Raw genomic sequence first — 11,220 nt, forward strand, 5'->3', positions numbered from 1 at the left:
AAAGACAAGAGCTGGTTCTCTCCAAAGAAGGGCACAAGCACAACAATGGGTCATCACATGTGGCTTTATTGCCTCGGGTCACCGGCCCTGTTGGGAAGTGTAGTTTGCCCCCTCCATCTATTTATTTGTAGGTACTAGGCCTGGGTAACAACGCAAAAATTTGTTTCTAAAATCGATTTGTAATTGGGGTTTTTTTTTGTTTCGATATTTAAAATAATTACAAAACTTTCCCAAAAAAAAGTTTCGGTATTTACGAAATTTCGTAAATATTTACAAAACATTTTGTAAAGATGGCGCCCTTTTTTTCCCAATATTTTTTAAATATTTTTTTAATTTAATTATTAATTTAGTAGAATAGGGATTAATTATTATTAATTATTATTAAGGAGGGAAGGCAGGCACTCACTCTGGCGGGCCCTCTCGCTCGCCGCTCGCTCGCCCCTCTCGCTCCAGCAGACAAGAGTTCTTCCTCCCACCCTGAACATTATTCCACAGATATATCAACCCCACTTGCCTAGTTTCCAACAGACCTCACAACCTCTGAGGATGCCTGCCATAGATGTGGGTGAAATGTCAGGAGAGAGTGCTTCCGCCCCTCTCGCTCGCCGCTCGCTCGCCCCTCTCGCTCGCCCCTCTCAGCAAGCATCGGCAGGCGGCCATCTTACGTATTTCCGAAATGGACGGAAATACAAAAATTTTTGGCGCCTGCCATTTCGATATTTAAAAACACTTCCAGGTTAAAAAAAATGTTTTGTAATCGTTTCGTAATTCAAAAAATAACAAATTTTTTAACGAATTACAAATTAACGAAACGAATTGACCAGCCCTAGTAGGTACCATTTCTTGTCAACTCCTCTCCAAAGAAAGGACGAAAAACAAGAGTGGAGTCCTCTCCAAAGAAGGGCGCAACGACAAGAACGGGTCATTGCATGTGGCTTTATTGGCATGGCTTGGGAAGTGTAGTTTTCCCTCTCCATTCCTCTATTTGTAGGTACCATTTCCTGTCATCTCCTCTCCAAAGATGGATGAAAGACAAGAGTTGGTTCTCTCCAAAGAAGGCACAAGGACAACAATGGGTCATCACGTGTAGCTTTATTGTCACAGGCCCTATTGGGAAGTGTAGTTTGCCCTCTCCATCCATTTATTTGTAGGTACCATTTCTTGTCAACTTCACTCCAAAGAAAGGATGAAAGACAACAGTGGGGTCCTCTCCAAAGAAGGGCAAAATATAGGAGTGGGTCATTGCATGTGACTTTATTGGCATGGGTTGGGAAATCTAGTTTCCCTCCTCCATCCCTCCATTTGTAAGTATCGTTTCTTGCCACCTCCTTTCCAAAGAAGAGCACAGCAACAAGAGTGGGTCATTGCATGTGCCTTTATTGCCATGGCTTGGGAAGTCTAGTTTTCCCCCCTCGAGCTCTCCATTTATGTGTACCGTTACTTGCCATCTCTCCAAAGAAGGGCACAACAACAAGAGTGGGTCATTGCATGTGGTTTTATTGGCATGGCTTGGGAAGTCTAGTTCCTCCCCCAAATCAATCCCCCCAGATGGAAAACTTTGAGGGCCACCACGGGCTTGACTGGAGGCTCACTGGAACCTCTCCCGGAAGGCGTTCCAGAGGCCGCTGAGCTGCCCTTGGAGGTTCTCGGCCAGCGGGACCAGCTTCTGGTGGAGGTCCTCGGCGTAGGGGTGGAGGTTGTGCCGGACGCGGTGCAGCCCCTCGGAGAGGCTCCCCTGCAGGCGCTGGGCCAGGGGCTCCACGCCTTGCCGGAAGTCCTCCACCTGCTGCTGGATCTTGCCCTTCATGTCCTCGGCCAGGGGCCCCAGCTGGGCCTGGAGGTCCTCCACGTTGCGCTGGAGGTTGGCCTTGAGCTCCTCGGTGCCGGAGGCCAGGGCTTGGCGCAGGGTCTGCGTGTGCTGCTCCGCTTGCTCCAGGAGGTCCTCGGCAAAGGGGGCCAGGCGCTCCTGCAGCTGGCTCACCCCGCCTTGCATCTTCTGGTTCAGCTCCTCGGCAAAGGGCTGCATCTTCTCGTTCACCTGCTTCAGGTCGGTGATGATCTTCTGCAGGAGGTCCTGGGCCACCGGCGGGAGCTGCTTCTGCAATTCGGCCTGGTAGCTCTGGGCACTCGCCAGGCTGTCGGAGACGCGGGAACTGTGCGGGGAGAGAAGAGCAACGGGGTCACGCATCGGCCGTGTTATTTTGGCTGCATGCATTGCATAGTTTGCTTTAACTGCCATGGCTCCACACTATGGAGTAGTAGTTTTGCAAAGTCCATAGCCTTCTCTGTCTGCGTCTACACTGTAGAAGAAATCTAGTTTGAAGGAGTAGTAGTTTTGCAAAGTCCATAAACCGCATTGAGTCGCCTGTCAAGGGCTGAAATATGCGGTATAAAAGTGAAGCAAATAAATAAATAAATAGTCTTCTCTGCGTCTACACTGTAGAAGTAATCCGGTTCTACACCACTTTCACTGGCATGGTGCAATGCTATGGCAGATGAGGCACCTGCACACTTTGGCATTGGACACAAAGACCTTGTAAAACTACAACTCCCAGGATTCCAAAGCATTGAGCTATGACAAAGTTGTGTTGGACTGCATTCATTCTACACTGCCATGGCATATTGCTATGGCAAATGAGGCATCTGCACACTTTGGCAATGTACGCAAGGACCTTGTAAAACTACAACTCCCAGAGTTCTTGCCATCTCCTTGGCAGTGTACATAAGGACCTTGTAAAACTACAACTCCCAGGGTTCTTGCCATCTCCTTGGCAGTGTACACAAGGACCTTGTAAAACTACAACTCCCAGGATTCCAAAGCATTGAGCTATGACAGCCAAAGTTGTGTTGGGCTGCGCTCATTCCACACTGCCATGGCACAATGCTATGGCAGATGAGGCACCTACACACTTTGGCAGTGTACGCAAGGACCTTGCAAAACTACAACTCCCAGAGTTCTTGCCATCTCCTTGGCAGTGTACACAAGGACCTTGTAAAACTACAACTCCCAGGATTCCAAAGCATTGAGCGATGACAGTCAAAGTTGTGTTGGACTGCACTCATTCCACACTGCCATGGCGCAATGCTATGGCAGATGAGGCACCTGCACATTCTGGCAGTGGACACAAAACCTTGTGAAACTACAACTCCCAGGATTCCAAAGCATTGAGCAATGAGAGTCAAAGTTGTGTTGGATAGCACTCATTCCACACTGCCATGGCGCAATGCTATGGCAGATGAGGCGCCTGCACACTTTGACAGTGGACACAAAGTCCTTGTAAAACTACAACTCCCAGGATTCCAAAGCATTGAGCTATGACAGTCAAAGATTCCCTCAATTAAATAATAGTAGTCATCATCATCATAGAATCATAGAATCAAAGAGTTGGAAGAGACCTCATGGGCCATCCAGTCCAATATTGCATTCAAATCACCCCTGACAGATGGCCATCCAGCCTCTGTTTAAAAGCTTCCAAAGAAGGAGCCTCCACCACACTCTGAGGCAGAGAGTTCCACTGCTGAACGGCTCTCACAGTCAGGAAGTTCTTCCTTACGTTCAGATGGAATCATCATCCTGTATTTACTCAATTCTAATGCTCAACCATTTTTGATTAAATTACCTTTCCAAAATTAGGGTGCGCATTAGATGCGCATAATACGGCAAATGCTTTTTTTGGGTTTCCGTGTTTTGAATATTGAATTGCGCATTAGATTCGATGCTGCATTAGACTCGAGTCAATACGGTAATAATAATAATAATAATAATAATAGTAATAATAATAATAATAATAATAGATAAATAGATCAGAGGGTGTCAAACACATTTTCACAGAAGGCCACCTCAGCCTAATTACACTATGTAACACTTATTTGTGTTCCTGGGGAAAGCACAACCAAAGCACCCCCGACAGATGGCCATTCAGGCTCTGTTTTAAAGCCTCCAAGGAAAGCTTTGTATTATGAAGTATTATTATTATTATTATTATTATTATTATTATTATCCATGAAAATGAGTTTGACAGCGCCTGATCTAACTGTTATTATTACTAAGGTTCGAATCCGGGAAGAGTGCAGATGAGCTCCCTCTGTCAGCTCCAGCTTCCCATGCGAGGACACGAGAGAAGTCTCCCACAAGGATGGTAAAGCATCAAAAACATCTGGGGCAATTATTATTATTATCCATGACGATAGGGTTGACAACCCCTGATCTAACTATTATTATTACGGAAGTTCGAATCCGGGGAGAGCGCAGATGAGCTCCCTCCGTCAGCTCCAGCTTCCCATGCGGGGACACGAGAGAAGCCTCCCACAAGGATGGTAAAGCATCAAAAACATCTGGGGCAATGTCCCCTGGGCAATATCCTTATAGACAGCCAATTCTCTCACACCAGGAGGGACTTGCAGTTTCTCAAGTTGCTCTTGACACACAAAAAAACTCTGTATTTACTTGAGTCTAATGCGCCATCAAATCTAATGCGCACCTAAAATAATAATAATAATAATAATAATAATAATTATTATTATTATTATTACAAAGGACTTACACATTCAAATGGAACGACTTTGGCCAAAGAGAACAACAGTGGGACCAATTGTGGTTGATTATGTGCATGTAAATAAACAATAACAATAACAACCAGGCATGGGCAAACTTGGGCCCTCCTGTTATGTGCATGTAAATAAACAATAACAACAATAGGAGAATTCCAGACAAGAATCAATCAGAGCCAGCTAATACCTCCCAACAAAGGAGTCCCCCAGGCAGGAAGCAGCCAGGCTTTGGAGCTGTAAGGCCATTCAATGCTAAACAAGGTGGACAATGGCAACATCCGCATTTGCCTCCAGAAGACAAGAGTTTCTTTCTCCCACCCTGGACATCATTCCACAGATATATAAACAGGCAGTAAGCAGCCAGACCTTGAAGCTGCAAGGCCATTCAATGCCAATCAAGGTGGTCAATGGCAACATCCGCACTTGCCTCCAGCAGACAAGAGTTCCTTCTCTCACCCTGGACATAATTCCACAGATATATAAGCAGGCAGTAAGCAGCCAGACCTTGAAGCTGCAAGGCCATTCAGTGCCAATCAAGGTGGCCAATGGCAACATCCACACTTGCCTCCAGAAGACAAGAGTTTCTTTCTCCCACCCTGGACATCATTCCACAGATATATAAACAGGCAGTAAGCAGCCAGACCTTGAAGCTGCAAGGCCATTCAATGCCAATCAAGGTGGTCAATGGCAACATCCGCACTTGCCTCCAGCAGACAAGAGTTCCTTCTCTCACCCTGGACATTATTCCACTGATATATAAACAGGCAGTGAGCAGCCAGACCTTGAAGCTGCAAGGCCATTCAGTGCCAATCAAGGTGGCCAATGGCAACATCCGCACTTGCCTCCAGCAGACGGCAGTAAGCAGCCAGACTTTGAAGCTGCAAGGCCATTCAGTGCCAATCAAGGTGGCCAATGGCAACATCTACACTTGCCTCCAGCAGACAAGAATTCTTTTTCCCACCCTGGACATTACTCCACAGGTATATAAACAGGCAGTAAGCAGCCAGACCTTGAAGCTGCAAGGCCATTCAATGCTAAGCAAGGTGGCCAATGGCAACGTCCGCACTTGCCTCCAGCAGACGGCAGTAAGCAGCCAGACTTTGAAGCTGCAAGGCCATTCAATGCCAATCGAGCTGGCCAATGGCAACGTCTGCACTTGCCTCCAGCAGACGGCAGTAAGCAGCCAGACCTTGAAGCTGTAAGGCCATTCAATGCTAATCAAGGTGACCAATGGCAAGAAACAAGAGTTCTTTCTTTCTCCCACTCTGGACATCATTCCACACATATATCAACCCCGCTTGCCTAGTTTCCAACAGACCTCGCAACTTCTGAGTCATAGATGTGGGAGAAACGTCAGGATAGAATGCTTCTGGAACATGACCAGTTAACCTGGAAAACTCACAGCAACCCAGTGATTCCGGCCACGAAAGCCAAGTGAAATGCACCCAATGCATCGTTGGGGTCAGTGTGACTTTGGGTCAGGGCGCCGGGACCGACCCAAGCTTCGAGGTCGGCACAACCTGTGCTTTGGCGGAGGATGTGGAAAGAGCGGCTTGGCTCGCTTACTTGATCTCCCGGCCCAGCTCCGAGTTGCGGATGGTCTGCAAGTTGTCGGAGGTGCTTTTGGAGATCTTGTCGATGTATTCCCGGATGGTGTCGTGGATCTGCTCCAAACGGGGACGGCGGGGCTCGTCGCTCAGGAAAGAGGCATACGATCCTACGAGAAGGACAACACATCCCATCATCCACGGCTCAGAAGGAGTCCCCCCCAAAAGCAAACCTAGAGATTGCCATTTGGCATTTGTTTTGCTGTGCAATTGTGCATCGTAGGGCTTGGGCACCCATGGATCCCATCATCCACAGCTTGGAAACATTTGCTTTCTGAAATATTTCCAAGTTGTGGATGATGGGATCTGTAATTGCAGTATCTGTGGGTGCTCAAGCCCTATTAGATACAACGCCATAGCACAAAACAACATTGCTCATATAAAACTGAAATATCGTGGTTCGCTTTCTGAAATATTTCCTAGTTGTGGATGATGGGATCTGTAGTTGCAGCATCTGTGGATGGTCAAGCCCTGTTAGATACAACGCCATAGCATAAAACAACATTGCTCATATAAAACTGCAATATTGTGGTTCGTTTTCTGAAATATTTCCACGTTGTGGATGATGGGATCTGTAGTTGCAGTATCTGTGGATGCTCAAGCCCTATTAGATACAATGGCATAGCAAAACCCAAAACATTGCTCATATAAAACTGCAATATCGTGGTTTGCTTTCAGAAATATTTCCAAGTTGTGGATGATGGGATCTGTGGTTGCAGTATCTGTGGATGCTCAAGCCCTATTAGATACAACGCCATAGCATAAAAGAGCATTGCTCATATAAAACTGCAGTATCGTGGTTCGCTTTCTGAAATATTTCCATGCAGTGGATGATGGGATATGTGGTTGCAGGATCTATGGATACCCAAACGCTATTAGTTGCAATAGTATAGCAGAAGAGCCTTCCATTATAATAGTGGTTCCCAACCTTTGGGCCTCCAGGTGTTTTGGACTTCAACTCCCATAGTTCCTAACAGCTGGTAAGCTTGATGGGAGTTGGAGTCCAAAACACCTCGAGGCCCAAAGGTTGGGAACCACTATTATAATGGAAGGCTCTTCTGCTATGCTACTGCAACTAATAGGATTTGGGTATCCATGGATCCTGCAACCACAATAGGACTTGAGCATCCACGGATCCTGCAACCACAGATCCCATCATCCACAACTTGGAAATATTTCAGAAAGCGAACCACAATATTGCAGTTTTATATGAGCAATGCTGTTTTATGGTATGGTATTGTATCTAAAAGGGCTTGAGCATCCACGGATCCTGCAACCACAGATCCCATCATCCACCACTTGGAAATAGTTCAGAAAGCAAACCACGATATTGCAGTTATATATGAGCAATGCTCTTTTATGCTATGGCGTTGTATCTAAAAGGGCTTGAGCATCCACGGATCCTGCAACCACAGATCCCATCATCCACAACTTGGAAATATTTCAGAAAGCAAACCACAATATTGCAGTTTTATATGAGCAATGCTGTTTTATGGTATGGTATTGTATCTAAAAGGGCTTGAGCATCCACGGATCCTGCAACCACAGATCCCATCATCCACAACTTGGAAATATTTCAGAAAGCAAACCACAATATTGCAGTTTTATATGAGCAATGCTGTTTTATGGTATGGTATTGTATCTAAAAGGGCTTGAGCATCCACGGATCCTGCAACCACAGATCCCATCATCCACAACTTGGAAATATTTCAGAAAGTTAACCACGATATTGCAGTTCGCATCATTTGCTGATACATCACACAGTCCTAGACACTTGGGAAGTGTCCGACATGTGATCCAATACAGCAGCCAGCAGAGTATCTGCTGTGGACTCATCTTGTTGTGTTTCAAATAATAATGATAATAATAATAATAATAATAATAATAGTAATAGTAATAATAACAACAACAACAGCAGCAGGATTGAAGAGAAACAATTGGAAAAGCTGACACAATATGAGATTTAAAGATCGAACTGCAAAGACTCTGGTACAAGCAAGTCAAGGTGGACCCAGTAGTGATCGGCACACTAGGTGCAGTGCCTCAAGACCTTGGCTTGCACTTAAACACAATTGGCACTGACAAAATCGCTGCAAAAGGCCACCTTACTGGGATCTGCACACATTATTCGCCAACACAGTCCTCGAGACTTGGGAAAGGTCCGACTTGTGATCTAATACAACAGCCAGCAGAGTGACCTTGTTTGTTTGCTGTGTACTCATCTTACTGTGTTTCAAATAATAATAAAATAATAATAATAATAATAATAATAATGGATGGAAACTACGGAGGTCAAATATTAATAATACAGGGTTAGTCAAAATGAATAGGCCAATTCGGGTACAATTAATATTCTTATTGGCCTATTCATTTTGACTAACCCTGTATTAATAATAATGGATGGAAACTACGGAGGTCAAATATTAATAATATTAATAATAATATTAATAATAATGGATGGAAACTAGGGAGGTCAAATAATAATAATAATAATAATAATAATAATAATAATAATGGATGGAAACTATGGAGGTCAAATATTAATAATACAGGGTTAGTCAAAATGAATAGGCCAATTCGGGTACAATTAATATTCTTATTGGCCTATTCATTTTGACTAACCCTGTATTAATAATAATGGATGGAAACTACGGAGGTCAAATATTAATAATATTAATAATAATATTAATAATAATGGATGGAAACTAGGGAGGTCAAATAATAATAATAATAATAATAATAATAATAATAATAATAATAATGGATGGAAACTACGGAGGTCAAATATTAATAATACAGGGTTAGTCAAAATGAATAGGCCAATTCGGGTACAATTAATATTCTTATTGGCCTATTCATTTTGACTAACCCTGTATTAATAATAATGGATGGAAACTACGGAGGTCAAATATTAATAATATTAATAATAATATTAATAATAATGGATGGAAACTAGGGAGGTCAAATAATAATAATAATAATAATAATAATAATAATAATACCATCATAATGGATGGAAACTAGGGAGGCAAAAGTGGGGTGATGATGCAATCAATGGTAATGATTATGATAGTAATAATAATAATAATAATCCTTTTTGCCTTATATTTTACTATTTTGAAATGGTCATATGACTGGTCAAATAATAATAATAATAATAATAATGGATGGAAACTAGGGAGGCAAAAGTGGGGTGATGATGCAATCAATGGTAATGATTATGATAGTAATAATAATAATAATAATAATAATCCTTTTTCCTAATATTTTACTTGTGTTGTATTTTGAAATGGTCATATGACTGGTCAAATAATAATAATAATAATAATAATAATAATAATAATAACACCATCATAATGGATGGAAACTAGGGAGGTCAAATAATAATAATAATAATAATAATAATAATAATAATGGATGGAAACTAGGGAGGTCAAATAATAATAATAATAATAATAATGGATGGAAACTAGGGAGGTCAAATATTAATAATAATAATAATAATACCCTCATTATGGATGGAAACTAGGGAGGCAAAAGTGGGGTGATGATGATAGTAATAATAATAATAATAATAATAATAATAATAATCCCCTTTGCCTTATATTTGACTTGTGTTGTATTTTGAAATGGTCATATGACTGGTCAAATAATAATAATAATAATAATAATAATAATAATAATAATATAAAAGTAATATCATCATCTTAGTAGATATAAGATTTGTGGGCTCCCGTCAAATAATAATAATAATAATATAACAATAATATCATCATCATAGTAGATATAAGATTTATGGGCTCTCATCAAATAATAATAATAATAATAATAATAATAATATAACAATAATATCATCATCATAGTAGATATAAGATTTATGGGCTCTCATCAAATAATAATAATAATAATAATAATAATAATAATAATATAACAATAATATCATCATCATAGTAGATATAAGATTTATGGGCTCTCATCAAATAATAATAATAATAATAATAATATAACAATAATATCATCATCTTAGTAGATATAAGATTTATGGGCTCTCATCAAATAATAATAATAATAATAATAATAATATAACAATAATATCATCATCATAGTAGATATAAGATTTATGGGCTCTCATCAAATAATAATAATAATAATAATAATAATATAACAATAATATCATCATCATAGTAGATATAAGATTTATGGGCTCTCATCAAATAATAATAATAATAATAATAATAATAATATAACAATAATATCATCATCATAGTAGATATAAGATTTATGGGCTCTCATCAAATAATAATAATAATAATAATAATATAACAATAATATCATCATCTTAGTAGATATAAGATTTGTGGGCTCTCATCAAATAATAATAATAATAATAATAATAATAATAAAACAATAATATCATCATCATAGTAGATATAAGATTTATGGGCTCTCATCAAATAATAATAATAATAATAATAATAGTAATATAACAATAATATCATCATCATAGTAGATATAAGATTTATGGGCTCTCATCAAATAATAATAATAATAATAATAATAATAATAATATAACAATAATATCATCATCATCATAGTAGATATAAGATTTATGAGCTCTCGTCAAATAATAATAATAATAATAATAATAATAATAATAATATAACAATAATATCATCATCATAGTAGATATAAGATTTTATGGGCTCTCATCAAATAATAATAATAATAATAATAGTAATAATAATAATAATATAACAATAATATCATCATCATAGTAGATATAAGATTTGTGGGCTCCCATCAAATAATAATAATAATAATAATAATAATAATAATAATAAAACAATAATATCATTATAGTAGATATAAGATTTATGGGCTCTCATTGCAAGATGCCCTCAATGCCAACGATTTGGCCCAAAGGGGGTCCATTTGTCCAACTGTCCATCTGTCCATCACTCACCTGTCAGGACGGCCAAAGCAAGGAAAACGGCGCCGAACCTCATGATGGCCACTGGACCCGAGGGGCTGAAAGGCAGAAAGAAGGGGAATGGTCACTCGA

The 11,220-nt window shown here is 40.3% G+C and overlaps 1 protein-coding gene across 1 annotated transcript; it reads right to left on the reverse strand.

Annotated features, from left to right (window-relative positions):
* Window positions 1-1,480: 1,480 nt before the first annotated feature.
* LOC132780524 (apolipoprotein A-IV-like) lies at window positions 1,481-11,220 on the reverse strand. Its single transcript, XM_067473541.1, has 3 exons — window positions 11,122-11,220; window positions 6,118-6,268; window positions 1,481-2,153 (listed from the first exon to the last, which is right to left on the reverse strand). Exons 1-3 carry the CDS (start codon window positions 11,162-11,164, stop codon window positions 1,589-1,591), a joined length of 759 nt encoding a protein of 252 aa, XP_067329642.1. The 5' UTR covers window positions 11,165-11,220; the 3' UTR covers window positions 1,481-1,588.

This window comes from Anolis sagrei, chromosome X, assembly GCF_037176765.1.
Source record: "Anolis sagrei isolate rAnoSag1 chromosome X, rAnoSag1.mat, whole genome shotgun sequence".
NCBI classification, from domain to species: Eukaryota; Metazoa; Chordata; class Lepidosauria; order Squamata; family Dactyloidae; genus Anolis; species Anolis sagrei.

Coding starts and splice junctions, on each gene's coding strand:
- LOC132780524 (XM_067473541.1), bottom strand. CDS start 11,164: ATGAGGTTCGGCGCCGTTTTCCTTGCTTTGGCCGTCCTGACAG. Junction 6,269..11,121: donor TGCTTTGGCCGTCCTGACAG/GTGAGTGATGGA, acceptor TCCTTCTCGTAG/GATCGTATGCCTCTTTCCTG. Junction 2,154..6,117: donor GAGCTGGGCCGGGAGATCAA/GTAAGCGAGCCA, acceptor CTCCCCGCACAG/TTCCCGCGTCTCCGACAGCC.